The sequence below is a fragment of the Salmo salar genome, chromosome 25, assembly GCF_965601325.2.
Source record: "Salmo salar chromosome 25, fSalSal1, whole genome shotgun sequence".
Taxonomy (NCBI): Eukaryota; Metazoa; Chordata; class Actinopteri; order Salmoniformes; family Salmonidae; genus Salmo; species Salmo salar.
In genome coordinates, this window is record NC_138315.1 from 3,456,109 (window position 1) to 3,469,600 (window position 13,492).

The following is a 13,492-nucleotide window of genomic DNA, read 5'->3' on the forward strand; positions in this document are numbered from 1 at the left end:
TTGTTTTTGAAAGAAAAGCAGTTTTTCCCATTAAAATAACATCAAATTGATCAGACATTGTTAATGTTGTGACTATTGTAGCTGGAAATGGCAGATTTCTAATGGAATATCTACATAGGCCCATGATCAGCAACCATCATTCCGGTGTTCCAATGGCAAGTTGTGTAAACTAATCCAAGTTCATCATTTTAAAAGGCTAATTGATCATTAGAAAACCATTTTGCAATTATGTTAGCACAGCTGAAAACTGTTGTCCTAATTAAAGAAGCAATAAAACTGGCCTTTAGACTAGTTGAGTATCTGGAGCATCAACATTTGTGGGTTCGATTACAGGCTCAAAATGGCTAGAAACAAAACTTTCTTCTGAATCTCGTCAGTCTATTCTTGTTCTGAGAAATGAAGGCTATTCCATGCGAGAAATTGCCAAGAAACTGAAGATCTCGTACAACGCTGTGTACTACTCCTTTCACAGAACAGCGCAAACTGGCTCTAACCAGAATAGAAAGAGAGGGAGGCCCCGTTGCACAACTGAACAAGAGGACAAGTACATTCGTGTCAAGTTTGAGAAACAGACGCCTCACAAGTCCTCAACTGGCAGCTTCATTAAAAACACCCGCAAAACACCAGTCTCAATGTCAACAATGAAGAGGTGACTCCGGGATGCTGGCCTTCTAGGCAGAGTCCCTCTGTCCAGTGTCTGTGTTCTTTTGCCCATCATAATCTTTTATTTTTATTGGCCATTCTGAGATATGGCTTTCTCTTTGCAACTCTGCCTAGAAGGCCAGCATCCCGGAATCGCCTCTTCACTGTTGACTTGACACTGGCGTTTTGCAGGTACTATTTAATGAAGCTGCCTGGTATAACTAAAAACACTATAACACTCTGAAAGCCTTCATTGGCATCACACCATATGGTGCCATTTCATTTGTTTCAAAGCTTTGAGGGAGAATCTCAGACAAAGAGATTACCGTAAAGTCTGACTTCCATGCATGTATCAATCCTGGAGGCCAAGTGATTGTCTCAGCCTCCAGTATTTATGCTGCAAAAGTTTGTGTCGGGGGGCTAGGATCAGTGTGTTATATCTGGAGTATTTCTCCTGTCTTATCCGGGTCCTGTGTGAATTTAAGTATGCTCCCTAACTGTCTTCTCTCTGAGGACCTGAGCCCTAGGACCATGCCTCAGGACTACTTGGCCTGATGACTCCTTGCTGTCCCCAGTCCATCTGCTGTCCCCAGTCCACCTGCTGCTGCTCCAGTTTCAACTGTTCTGCCTGCGGCTATGGAACCCTGACCTTTTCACTGGACGTGCTACCTTGTCCCAGACCTGCTATTTTCGACTCCCTCTCTACCGCAACTGCTGTCTCGAACTCTGAATGATCGGCTATGAAAAGCCAACTGACATTTAATCCTGGAGGTGCTGACCTGACTTCTCTACAACCACTGTGATTATTATTATTTGACCCTGCTGATCATCTATGAACGTTTGAACATCTTGGCCATGTACTGTTATAATCTCCACCCAGCACAGCCAGAAGAGGACTGGCCACCCCTCAGAGGTTTTAGGCTGGGTTTCTGTTTAGCAATTTGTGACATCGACTGATGTTTGATTGAAATTTGACTGATTGATTGCAGACATAGGATTCCTGAAGACTTGGCAAAACTTGGTGCCACACTGGTTATGCCTCCCTTTCTCAAGGCATCACCTTTCAGGACATTCAGTCGAGAGGGCCAGACAGTTGTCTGCCTTGAGAATTCATGTGGAGCAAGCCATTGAGAAAATTAAGATTTTTGACATCCTGCAAAACCCTCTTCCACTGACTTTGGACATTTTAACAATTTGCTGTGCCTTGAGAAATCTTAGACCTAAGCTCATTGAATAACTGTGTGTGTGCGTGTTACATGACAATTCAATATATTGTTCAACCAATAAATTATTATATATAAATCTTATTTGAGTTATTCTGTGGCATTTGTTGAATTTGATATATCATATTGACATTCCATGAATGTAAACACCATTTTAAGATTCAATGTAATGTGGTATGCTCAAATGCAGGCCTATATCAAAACAGAAACCTACACAATAACTGGGGGAGCTATCCTCTTAGCCCAGTGTTTTTTTTTTTTTTTGTGCATTTTGACTTTTGGAAATAAATTAAAAGAGTAATATAAACATAAAACAATGGATTGTGTGCCAATTCCACGCACTGGCAGCTGAACCCTATTCTCAACTGACTAGTAGAGCATGTTTTGACAGTGGATTTAGAAGTGGATACTAAAAAAATCTTCACCTGAACCCTCCTGCATCAATTTACATAATTTGTATCCTTTTGGGTTGACACAGTTCAGTGTTGTGGTAAAGAAAACTCTAAATCAGTCACCAACGATAAAAAGCAAGAATTCAGTTGGTGAGGGATGAATATCGCACCATTCCTGATAGAGACCTTGAACAGTATGAATATGTAAATACATTGTTAAAAGAAATAATAAAATGTTTTTTCTTAACTAGGCAGTTGATATGTCAGTAAAAAGTCCAGTGGAGTATGAACAGGGTGAATAATTATTTTGGTGAAAAATATGATTGAGTTATTGACACACGTTACTATGCAACATAAATTGGTTAAACCACATTTCATTCCCCGTGGGGTCAATTAATCAATATTTAGACTAAAGATTGCCTATAAAATAAGGTGTATAATAGCAATTAAATGTTTTTATTTATTTATCATCTCAAAATGTTGTCTGAAAATGATGGAAGAACCTAGATAATTAGAAAACTGGCAAACATTGGCTAGCTACTTCCAGACCCATAATTAGAAAACACCCCCACTCTGACCATTTTACTTGCCCTAGCAGAGCTGGGTAGGCTTTTTTCACATTATCTAGAGCGTTGGTGACAATATTGTTGCTGGCAACAATTGAATTATGCTTTGTTGCCGACATTTACTGACACCGAACATATTCAACGGGTGTTGGGCGTTCAAAAATGCATCAGTTATTCTGCGCTCTGGCACACTAAGGAGAGTCTTTTGTTAAGAAATGTAGCTAGATAGCTAGCTAGGTAAACAATGAATCCCAACACATGACGTAACGTTAGTTAGCGAGCTAGTTAGCAAACAGTACACCAACTTGAAAGGAAAATACTTTGTCAAAATCAGAGTGGAGTCTTTGTTAAGACATGTAGCTAGCTAGTTAGCTAGCTAAACAATGGACCTACAATCACAACTCATGACATTACTACCTGCATGAATCTGCAGGTAGCTAACCACCAGGTTATATGGCTATAACCAGTCAAGCAAATGTGTCTGAGATACGAAGAATAAGATCATACGCAACGTTTAGCTAGCGACCCAGCCAGCTAACTTTAGCTAGCTAACAGTACACTTGAAATGAAACCACTGTCAAAATTACAAAAGTGTAATATCTGATAATCTTACCAGTATACATCATGGTTGGACGCATCCACCGTCTGATGCCATGCATGGTTGCCCTTAGCTTGACGATGTATTCTAGACTGGTGTTTTCTCCATCTCCTTAGCTATCATACTCGAATTCCACTGATTTCAAAACTCAGTCCTCCAGAAAGTGGAGAGCATACACATAATGTTATCTAGCGAGCCAACCAGTTAACGTTAGCTAGCTAACAGTACACTTTAACTTGACATTTGGATTATGCAGTTTACTACGCACTAAAAAATATTTTTAAAGCCGCGTTCGACACGATAACCTAAACATACTGACCAGCTCCAATAGACAGACACGTGCTATATGGTAGACCAATCTCAACTCATCTCTCGGTATGTCCAACCCACTCATTCTTTCAGCCAGTCATGGCTAGCGGAAGGTTGCCCACTTCTTCTGTGGCTAAACCATCTAGGCTCGTAATTTAACCATTTAAGGCATACAAGTTTGATATTAAGGCACATGAAAGTTCACATGTTCCAGAAGGCCTTTCTGCAATAAAAAAATAAAAAACATTTTTAATGTTCAAACAGCTCTCCTGTGAAGTCGTGACTTGCGACATACACCTAGTTTCCTGAAAGGGGTCACACGAACTGTAACTCAGTAAAATCTTTGAAATTGTCACCTGTTGCGTTTATATTTCTGTCCTACTATCCAGGTCTGTACCCAAACAATTTGAACTTCTACTTTTAAAAATCCATCTCTCTAAAAACAAGTCTCTCACCATTGCCGCCTGCTATAGATCACCCTCGGCCCCCAGCTGTGCTCTGGACACCATATGTGAACTAATTGCCCCCGATCTATCTTCAGAGCTCGTGCTGCTAGGTGACCTAAACTGGGACATGCTTAACACCTCAGCCATCCTACAATCTAAGCTTGATGCCCTCAATCTCACACAAATTATCAATGAACCTACCAGGTACCACCCCAAAGCCGTAAACACGGGCACCCTCAAAGATATCATCCTAACCAACTTGCCCTCTAAATACATCTCTGCTGTTTTCAACCAAGATCTCAGCGATCACTGCCTCATTGCCTGCATCCGTAATGGGTCAGCGGTCAAACGACCTCCACTCATCACTGTCAAACGCTCCCTGAAGCCTTTCTAATCGACCTGGCCCGGGTATCCTGGAAGGATATGGACCTCATCCCGTCAGTAGAGGATGCCTGGTTATTTTTTTTAAATGCCTTCCTCACCATCTTAAATAAGCATGCCCCATTCAAGAAATTTAGAACCAGGAACAGATATAGCCCTTGGTTCTCTCCAGACCTGACTGCCCTTAACCAACACAAAAACATCCTGTGGCGTTCTGCATTAGCATCGAACAGCCCCCGTGATATGCAACTTTTCAGGGAAGTTAGAAACCAATATACACAGGCAGTTAGAAAAGCCAAGTCTAGCTTTTTCAAGCAGAAATTTGCTTCCTGCAACACAAACTCAAAAAAGTTCTGGGACATTGTAAAGTTCATGGAGAATAAGAACACCTCCTCCCAGCTGCCCACTGCACTGAGGATAGGAAACTCTATCACCTCCGATAAATCCACTATAATTGAGAATTTCAATAAGCATTTTTCTACAGCTAGCCATGCTTTCCACCTGGCTACCCCTACCGCGGTCAACAGCACTGCACCCCCCACAGCTACTCGCCCAAGCCTTCCCCATTTCTCCTTCTCCCAAATCCAGTCAGCTGATGTTCTGAAAGAGCTGCAAAATCTGGACCCCTACAAATCAGCCGGGCTAGACAATCTGGACCCTTTCTTTCTAAAATGATCTGCCGAAATTGTTGCAACCCCTATTACTAGCCTGTTCAACCTCTCTTTCGTGTCGTCTGAGATTCCAAAACATTGGAAAGCAGCTGCTGTCATCCCCCTCTTCAAAGGAGGGGACACTCTTGACCCAAACTGCCTCTATGGGGGTGCCACAGGGTTCAATTCTTGGGCCAACTCTTTCATCTGTATACATCAATGATGTTGCTCTTGCTGCTGGTGAGTCTCTGATCCACCTCTACGCAGACGACACCATTCTGTATACTTCTGGCCCTTCTTTGGACACTGTTAACAACCCTCCAGACGAGCTTCAATGCCATACAACTCTCCTTCCGTGGCCTCCAACTGCTCTTAAATACAAGTAAAACTAAATGCATGCTCTTCAACCGATCGCTGCCCGCACCTGCTCGCCCGTCCAGCATCACTACTCTGGACGGTTCTGACTTAGAATATGTGGACAACTACAAATACCGAGGTGTCTGGTTAGACTGTAAGCTCTCCTTCCAGACTCACATCAAACATCTCCAATCCAAAGTTAAATCTAGAATTGGCTTCCTATTTCGCAACAAAGCATCCTTCACTCATGCTGCCAAACATACCCTCGTAAAACTGACCATCCTACCGATCCTCGACTTTGGCGATGTCATTTACAAAATAGCCTCCAATACCCTACTCAACAAACTGGATGCAGTCTATCACAGTGCCATCCGTTTTGTCACCAAAGCCCCATATACTACCCACCACTGGGACCTGTACGCTCTCGTTGGCTGGCCCTCGCTTCATACTCGTCGCAAAACCCACTGGCTCCAGGTCATCTACAAGACCCTGCTAGGTAAAGTCCACTGTGGTTATGACTATGGGTTTTGAGTTTACTGTCTGTCACATTTAAAAGGACAACATGCCGGGAGAGTGAGTCTGAAATGATACCATACTCCCCACATAGCATCACCAATTCTAGATTCACTCCACAGGACTGACCCAAACCGTACTGATCTGACTCTGCTTTTTATTTCCCTATTGTCCTTTCCAGCATGGTTCCAACAATTATGGCGGATCTGTAACCAGTTTCTGCTCGTTAGTGTGAAAACATTAATAGTGCACCATATTTATAGAAAAGGTTGTTCTATGAGACACAGCTAAACTCAGAAGAAGGGGATATAGGGAGGGATAGAGAGAAAGAGATACAAATTTAAATAAAGAGAATGAGAATGAGTCTGACCTCCAGATGACGTCGTAGACGGGATCAAGACAGAGGCCGAAGCCCTGCAGGTCCTCCTGCTCTGAGTCATTGAAGGTGCGGCAGCTGCCATCCAGCTTGTTGATCAGCAGGCATTTAAAGGGGGGGGGCTCCGACACTGAGGTGGGGACTAAGCCTGGTACAGACACAGAGAAGAGAGGTTAATTAAAGGCACAGTGCAGTCAAAAACGTGATTTACCTTTGTTATATATACATTATGAGGTCAGAATTAAAATTGTGAAATGATAATGCACTTTTAGTGTAAGAGCAGTTTGAAAAGACAGGCTGAAATTTGTGCCTGTTTTGGCGGGATGGAGTTTTTGTATGCCTGGTGACCATCAGCAGGCGGTAAATTAGTTATTAGACCATTAAGAATGAGTGTTTAAACCTCTCTGCCGAAAAGAGACAGTTTTCCCCTCCCCACTCAGACCACTCCCACACAGTCCTAGCTAAATCTTCGCTTGAGAAATTGCCCTTCGCTATGAAGCATTTATTGTTACTTTTTTAGTATTTTAATTGAAAACAATCACAGTAAGGTACTTAATTGTTGCCCAGAAATGATTTAATATTGAAATAACTGCTGCATTGGACATTTCAAGTGGAACTGACAGCATTTTAGCTACTTTGCTGTTATGAAACAGAACCATATATATCAGTCAAAAAGATAAAATTCCCAGTTGATGCTACAAAACCAACTTCATAAGAGGTTTCTCATTGACGAAGCTGTAGAGGAGCAAGTTGAGAGCTTCAAGTTCCTTGGCGTCCACATCACCAAACTAACATGGTCCAAGCCCACCAAGACAGTCGTGAAGAGGGCACAACAAAACCTATTCCCCCTCAGGAGACAAAAGATTTGGCATGGGTCCTCAGATCCTCAAAAATATTTTACAGCTGCACCATCGAGAGCATACTGACGGGTTGCATCACTGCCTGGTATGGCAAATGCTCGGCCTCTGACCGCAAGGCACTACAGAGGGTAGTGCGTGCGGCCCAGTACATCACCGGGGCCAAGCTTCCTGCCATCCAGGACCTCTATACCAGGTGTCAGAGGAAGGCCCTAAAAATTGTCAGACTCCAGCCACCCTAGACATAGACTGTTCTCTCTGCTACCACACGGCAAGCGGTACCGGAGCGCCAAGTCTAGGTCCAAAAGGATTCTAAACAGCTTCTACCCCCAAGCCATAAGACTCCTGAACAGCTAATCAAATAGCAAAACGGACTATTTGCATTGCCTCAACCCCACCCTCTTTTACACTGCTGCTACTCTGTTATTATCTACGCACAGTCATTACAACTCTACCTACAGTTGAAGTCGGAAATGTACATACACTTAGGTTGGAGTCATTAAAACTTGTTTTTCAACCACTCCACACATTTCTTGTTAACAAACTATAGTTTTGACAAGTCGGTTAGGAGATTTACCTTGTGCATTTTTCCAACAATTGTTTACAGACAGACATTATTTCACTGTATCACAATTCCAGTGGGTCAGAAGTTTACGTACACTAAGTTGACTGTGCCTTTAAACAGCTTGGAAAATTCCAGAAAATGATGTCATGGCTTTAGAAGCTTCTGATAGGCTAATTGACATCATTTGAGTCAATTGGAGGTATACCTGTGGATGTATTTCAAGGCCTACCTTCAAACTCAGTGCCTCTGCTTGACATCATGGGAAAATCAAAAGAAATCAGCCAAGACCTCAGAAAAGAAATTGTAGACCTCCACAAGTCTGGTTCGTCTCTGGGAGCAATTTCCAAATGCCTGACGGTAACACGTTCATCTGTACAAACAATAGTACGCAAGTATAAACACCATGGGACCACGCAACCGTCATACCGTTCAGGAAGGAGACTCGTTCTGTCTAATAGAGATTAACGTACTTTGGTGCAAAACGTGCAAATCAATCCCAGAACAACAGCAAAGGACCTTGAAGATGCTGGAGGATACAGGTTCAGAAGTACCTATATCCACAGTAAAACAAGTCCTATATCGACATAACCTGAAAGGCCGCTCTGCAAGGAAGAAGCTACTGCTCCAAAACCGCCATAAAAAAGCCAGACTATGGTTTGCAACTGCACATGGGGACCAAGATCGTACTTTTTGGAGAAATGTCCTCTGGTCTGATGAAACAAAAATAGAACTGTTTGGCCATAATGTCCACCGTTATGTTTGGAGGAAAAGGGGGGAGTCTTGCAAGCCGAAGAACACCCTCCCAACCGTGAACCACGGGGGTGGCAGTATCATGTTGTGGGGGTGATTTGCTGCAGGAGGGACTGGTGCACTTCACAAAATAGATGGCATCATGAGGTAGGAAAATTATGTGGATATATTGAAGCAACATCTCAAGACATCAGTCAGGAACTTAAAGCTTGGTTGCAAATGGGTCTTCAAAATGGACAATGACCCCAAGCATACTTCCAAAGTTGTGGCAAAATGGCAGAACTGAAAAAGCGAGTGTGAGCAAGGAGGCCTACAAACCTGACTCACACCAGCTCTGTCAGGAGGAATGGGCCAAAATTCACCCAACTTATTGTGGGAAGCTTGTGGAAGGCTACCTGAAACGTTCAACCCAAGTTAAACAATTTAAAGGCAATGCTACCCAATACTAATTGTGTGTATGTAAACTTCTGACCCACTTGGAACGTGATGAAAGAAATAAAAGCTGAAATAAATCACTCTATTATTATTCTGACATTTCACATTTTTAAAATAAAGCGGTGATCCTAACTGACCTAAGACAGGGAATTTTTACTAGGATTAAATGTCAGGAATTGTGAAAAACTGAGATTACATGTATTTGGCTAAGGTGTATGTAAACTTCCGACTTCAACTGTACATAATTACCTCAACACCAGTGCCCCCCAAAATATTGACTCTGTACCGGTACCCCCTGTATATAGCCCCGCTATTGTTATTATCTCTTACTTTTTGGGGGATTTTCTTAACTGCATTGTTGGTTAAGGGCTGTAAGTAAGATTTCACTGTAAGGTCTACTACACCTGTTGTATTCGGCGCATGTGACAAATACAATTTGATCTGATTTGATTATTTAAAACAAATTTTATTTGACTCAACATTCCATGCCGTACACCAAGGCATTGTTGGCAGAATAGATGGATGTAGTTCACTGCATGATTAATATAATTCACCAATACATTTCTTGGTAGTCCCTGGTACATTGTTTGAAGCCTTCATTCGGGATGCACTGTTTCAGTTTCAATGACTCAATATTTTAGACAAAAATGGCAAATGTAACTGAGGCTGGGAATGTCAATAAAATCAAACTAGCGAGGGCAATGATAACAATTAATTCATAACGTGGCTAATAAGCTAGTGTATCTAGACAGAAAACAAATGCAACATGCAACATTTAACGATTTACAATTCATATAAGCAAATCCATCAATTGAATAAAATGAATTAGCCCCTAATCTATGGATTTCACATGACTGGGCAGGGGCGCAGCCATGGGTGGGCCTGGGAGGGCATACGCCCACCCACTTGGGAGCCAGACCCAGCCAATCAGAATGAGTTTTTCCCTACAAAAGGGCTTTTAAAACAAAGAAATACTCCTCAGTTTCATCAGCTGTCCGGGTGGCTGGTCTTAGACGATCCTGCAGGCTGGAGTGGTTACACATGGTCTGAGGTTGTGAGGCTGGTTGGACGTACTGACAAATTCTCTAAAACGACATTGGAGGCAGCTTATGGTAGAGAAATTAACATTGAATTATCTGGCAACAGCTCTGGTGGACATCCCTGCAGTCAGCATGCCAATTGCACACTCCCTCAAAATTTGAGACATCTGTGGCACTGTGTTGTGTGACAAAAATGCACATTTTAGAGTGGCCTCTGTCTCCAGCACAAGGTGCACCTGTGTAATGATCATGATGTTTAATCAGCTTCTTGATATGCCACACCTGTCAGGTGGATGGATTATCTTGGCAAAGGAGAAATGCTCTGGGATCTTTTATTTAAGCTCATGAAACATGGGACCAACCATTTACATGTTGCGTTTATATTTTTGTTACGTAGCAAGCTAAAAGCACGGAGCCTAACGTTAGTTAGCTGCTAGGAGGATATCATGTAATGTCATTGGAGGAGTGGGTGACTTTTTCCCGTCATATCGTTTTCGGTGGCATTACACAGCTAGAGACGCAGGTGTCATTTATTTAGCTAGTAAGAACGACTGTTATCCAGTTAGCATATCCCTTGCGTTTGCAAATTCACTCTGGCTATCTACTCCGATTTCAGAGCACTCTCATCTGAGTGTGGCAGAGCGCAGAGTAACTGATGAATTTACAAACGCGTAACACCCATTAGATATGACAGGTGTCAGTAAACGTAGGCAAAAAAAGTAATCGTCACAAATGATGTAGATAACATGTAACCAGCTCTGCTACAGCGAGTAAAATGGTCAGAGTGAGGTGTCCTCTCATTTGTGTCTGAAAGAGGGCTCCCGAGTGGCGCAGCGGTCTAAGGCACTGCATCTCAGTGTGGTCACTACAGACCATGGTTCAATTCCAGGCTGTATCACAACCGGCCGTGATTGGGAGTCCCATAGGCTGAGTGTCGTCCGGGTTAGGGTTTGGCCCGGGGTAGGTCGCCATTGTAAATAAGAATTTGTTCTTAACTGACTTGCCAAGTTTAATAAAGGTTCAATAAAAAAATACATTTAAAAAAAGTAGCTAGCCAACTTTAGCCAGTTAGCTTGGGTGCTTGGTTGGGACAAGAATGAATGCATTGGCAGGCAAGCTGCAGAAGGATGAGTAGGCTACTATTCCCCATGGTTTATCAGTGCAATTTTGACAGGCAACTAGCTGAAAAAGTTGAGTTTATATCTAAACTCCAACTCAGTTGGTAGAGCATGGTGTTTGCAACACCAGGGTTGTGGGTTCGATTCCCACGGGGGGCCAGCACAGAAAAAAAAAATGTATGAAATTGTATGAAATGTATGCATTCACTACTGTAAGTCGCTCTGGATAAGAGCGTCTGCTAAATGAGTAAAATGTAAATGTAATGTTCCTTCATTATATTTTAGGTAATCTTGCTCTGGCTAGCATTAGTTGTTGATCTTGTTGTTGTGCATAACTGAGGGAGAGAGAGCCTTCCTTCATGGTTGTTTGATCAATTGGACTGCAAAGTTCCCAAATGTAAGAGGACTCCCGTGGTATTTACATATTTGCAGAAATCCATTCAGGTGTATTTTGTGGCTTTTGGCGAATGCGTTCTAATGATCTAAAGTCACACTGTTAATACTGCCTGAAAACACACTGTCCAGTTCAAAGGGAATTATGGAAGTCCTTTGTGGAGAATGGCTTGTTTGCATAAAGGCCTACTGTAGCTCTGATTGGCTAAGGCGCACCTGCTGAGTAGACTCCGGTCTTGGGTGAGACAGATGTTTTTATTAGGTTTTAATTACTGCAGTGCCTATTAATTGTCCAAACGCACGGCCCCTTTCCTACTCTATATTGCAATAGAACTTCACAAATACCTAAGTATAAGTAATTCCCAAACACTAAGAATTTATGAAAAAGTAAAAATGAACATATCTAAGTGCTCGCTTGTCATAAGTGTCAAATTCTTCCTGGGTGTGTATATGAACAGATTTAAATAAGATTTCATGTTGCATAAATGCTGTCAGTTCCACTTTAAAGGCTAATGCGCTTTTTCGTTGAGGTACATTTTTAAGAAAGGCTAGCTAAAATGGCATAGGAGATAGTTCATTGTTTAATCTAAATACTATATATTTTGTGTAATATATTCACACAAAAGAAGACATTTCTACATAAAGACATTTGAGTTAAGGACCCATCCTAACTTGAATGTGAATCACGCATTTACGTCAATGGGAGTTTTGCTTTAAAGTTTGAGATGCGCTCAGGGCCTGTATTCACAAAGTGTCTCCGAGTAACAGTGCTATTCTAGGATCAGGTCCCCCCCGTCCATGTAATCTTCTAATTAAGATCAAGAAGACCAAATTTCTAGCATTACTAATTTCAGACACTTTATGAATACAAGTCCTGATCTCAGGTTCAGGTTAGGACCTGAGTGAGCAGAGGGTGTGCTACTTACCAATGATGTGTTTGCTAGCAAAGATCTCGGAGGTAGCAAGGACGTGCGAGTTGATTAGGGCCTCGTCGATCCTCAGGAAGGTCTGGTCGCCGCTGGCCCCGATCCAGGTGGCCTTGCGGCCATACTTGGCACCAATGTTGGGCATGGGGGAAGGCTTGGCGTTCCAGTAGGGCATATCCAGGATTGGCCGACCCAGCTGCCCTTTCTGTGGAGAGATGTAATATTAACCTCTACGCATTCAATAAGAATGTGTATGGACTTCAGTAAATAATAGATTTAGACAATATGGCATTGGTATGGCATTGCGTTTTAAAGTAACATTGCACTCTGAGGAAAAACAAAGATGTGACCATTACAACAAGGTCAATAAGGAAAATTAAGGATTATGGGTGGGGTTAGATACAATTAAATGGTTTTAGTTAATCAAGAAAGAAAGTGACATAAAAAGCACATCTAAACTCGAAACCGTAGGGGCATAAACCAGAACAGCTGCGTGGCATACCGAGAAGCTGCCGAAGGTGAAGACCTGTCCGTCCATGAGCAGCACAGCTGTGTGGTTACTACCAGCTGTCACCTGGATACTCGGACCTGGAAGGGCCTGCACCAGCGTGGGAGAACCCCTACAAAAGGCACAGAGAGGGGGGGGGTAAATAATTCATTACCCAGGTTCAAGGACAGCCTTTACACCACCCTCAACAAACTGAGGTTAAACATTAAGGGACCAGTGTTGTCATGATACCGGTATCACGGCAAGGAAACAACATTTTCTGAGGAAAACAGTCCTAATGTTGGAAACAAACAGCCCCATGTTGTCACCAGGGTTTCCGTTAGGGAAATGTGGCGCCGGACATTTGACCGGCAGGATTTCAATTTACTGGACATTTAAGATATTTACCATTGGTTGCGTAACCTGGGCCACCCATGGTTCTCAGAAAGACAGAAATCACATTTAGTT

The 13,492-nt window shown here is 42.5% G+C and overlaps 1 protein-coding gene across 21 annotated transcripts in view; it reads right to left on the minus strand.

Annotated features, from left to right (window-relative positions):
- LOC100380858 (E3 ubiquitin-protein ligase MYCBP2) overlaps positions 1 to 13,492 on the minus strand; it is a 354,690-nt gene that overhangs the window by 171,376 nt on the left and 169,822 nt on the right. For all 21 annotated transcript variants that reach the window (XM_082968826.1, XM_082968836.1, XM_082968833.1 and 18 more), the window contains 3 exons: positions 13,040 to 13,157; positions 12,538 to 12,742; positions 6,448 to 6,601 (listed from right to left, as the gene is read on the minus strand). In XM_082968826.1, the coding sequence (XP_082824952.1) occupies positions 6,448 to 6,601; positions 12,538 to 12,742; positions 13,040 to 13,157 (477 nt within the window). The remainder of the gene's footprint in view (positions 1 to 6,447; positions 6,602 to 12,537; positions 12,743 to 13,039; positions 13,158 to 13,492) is intronic.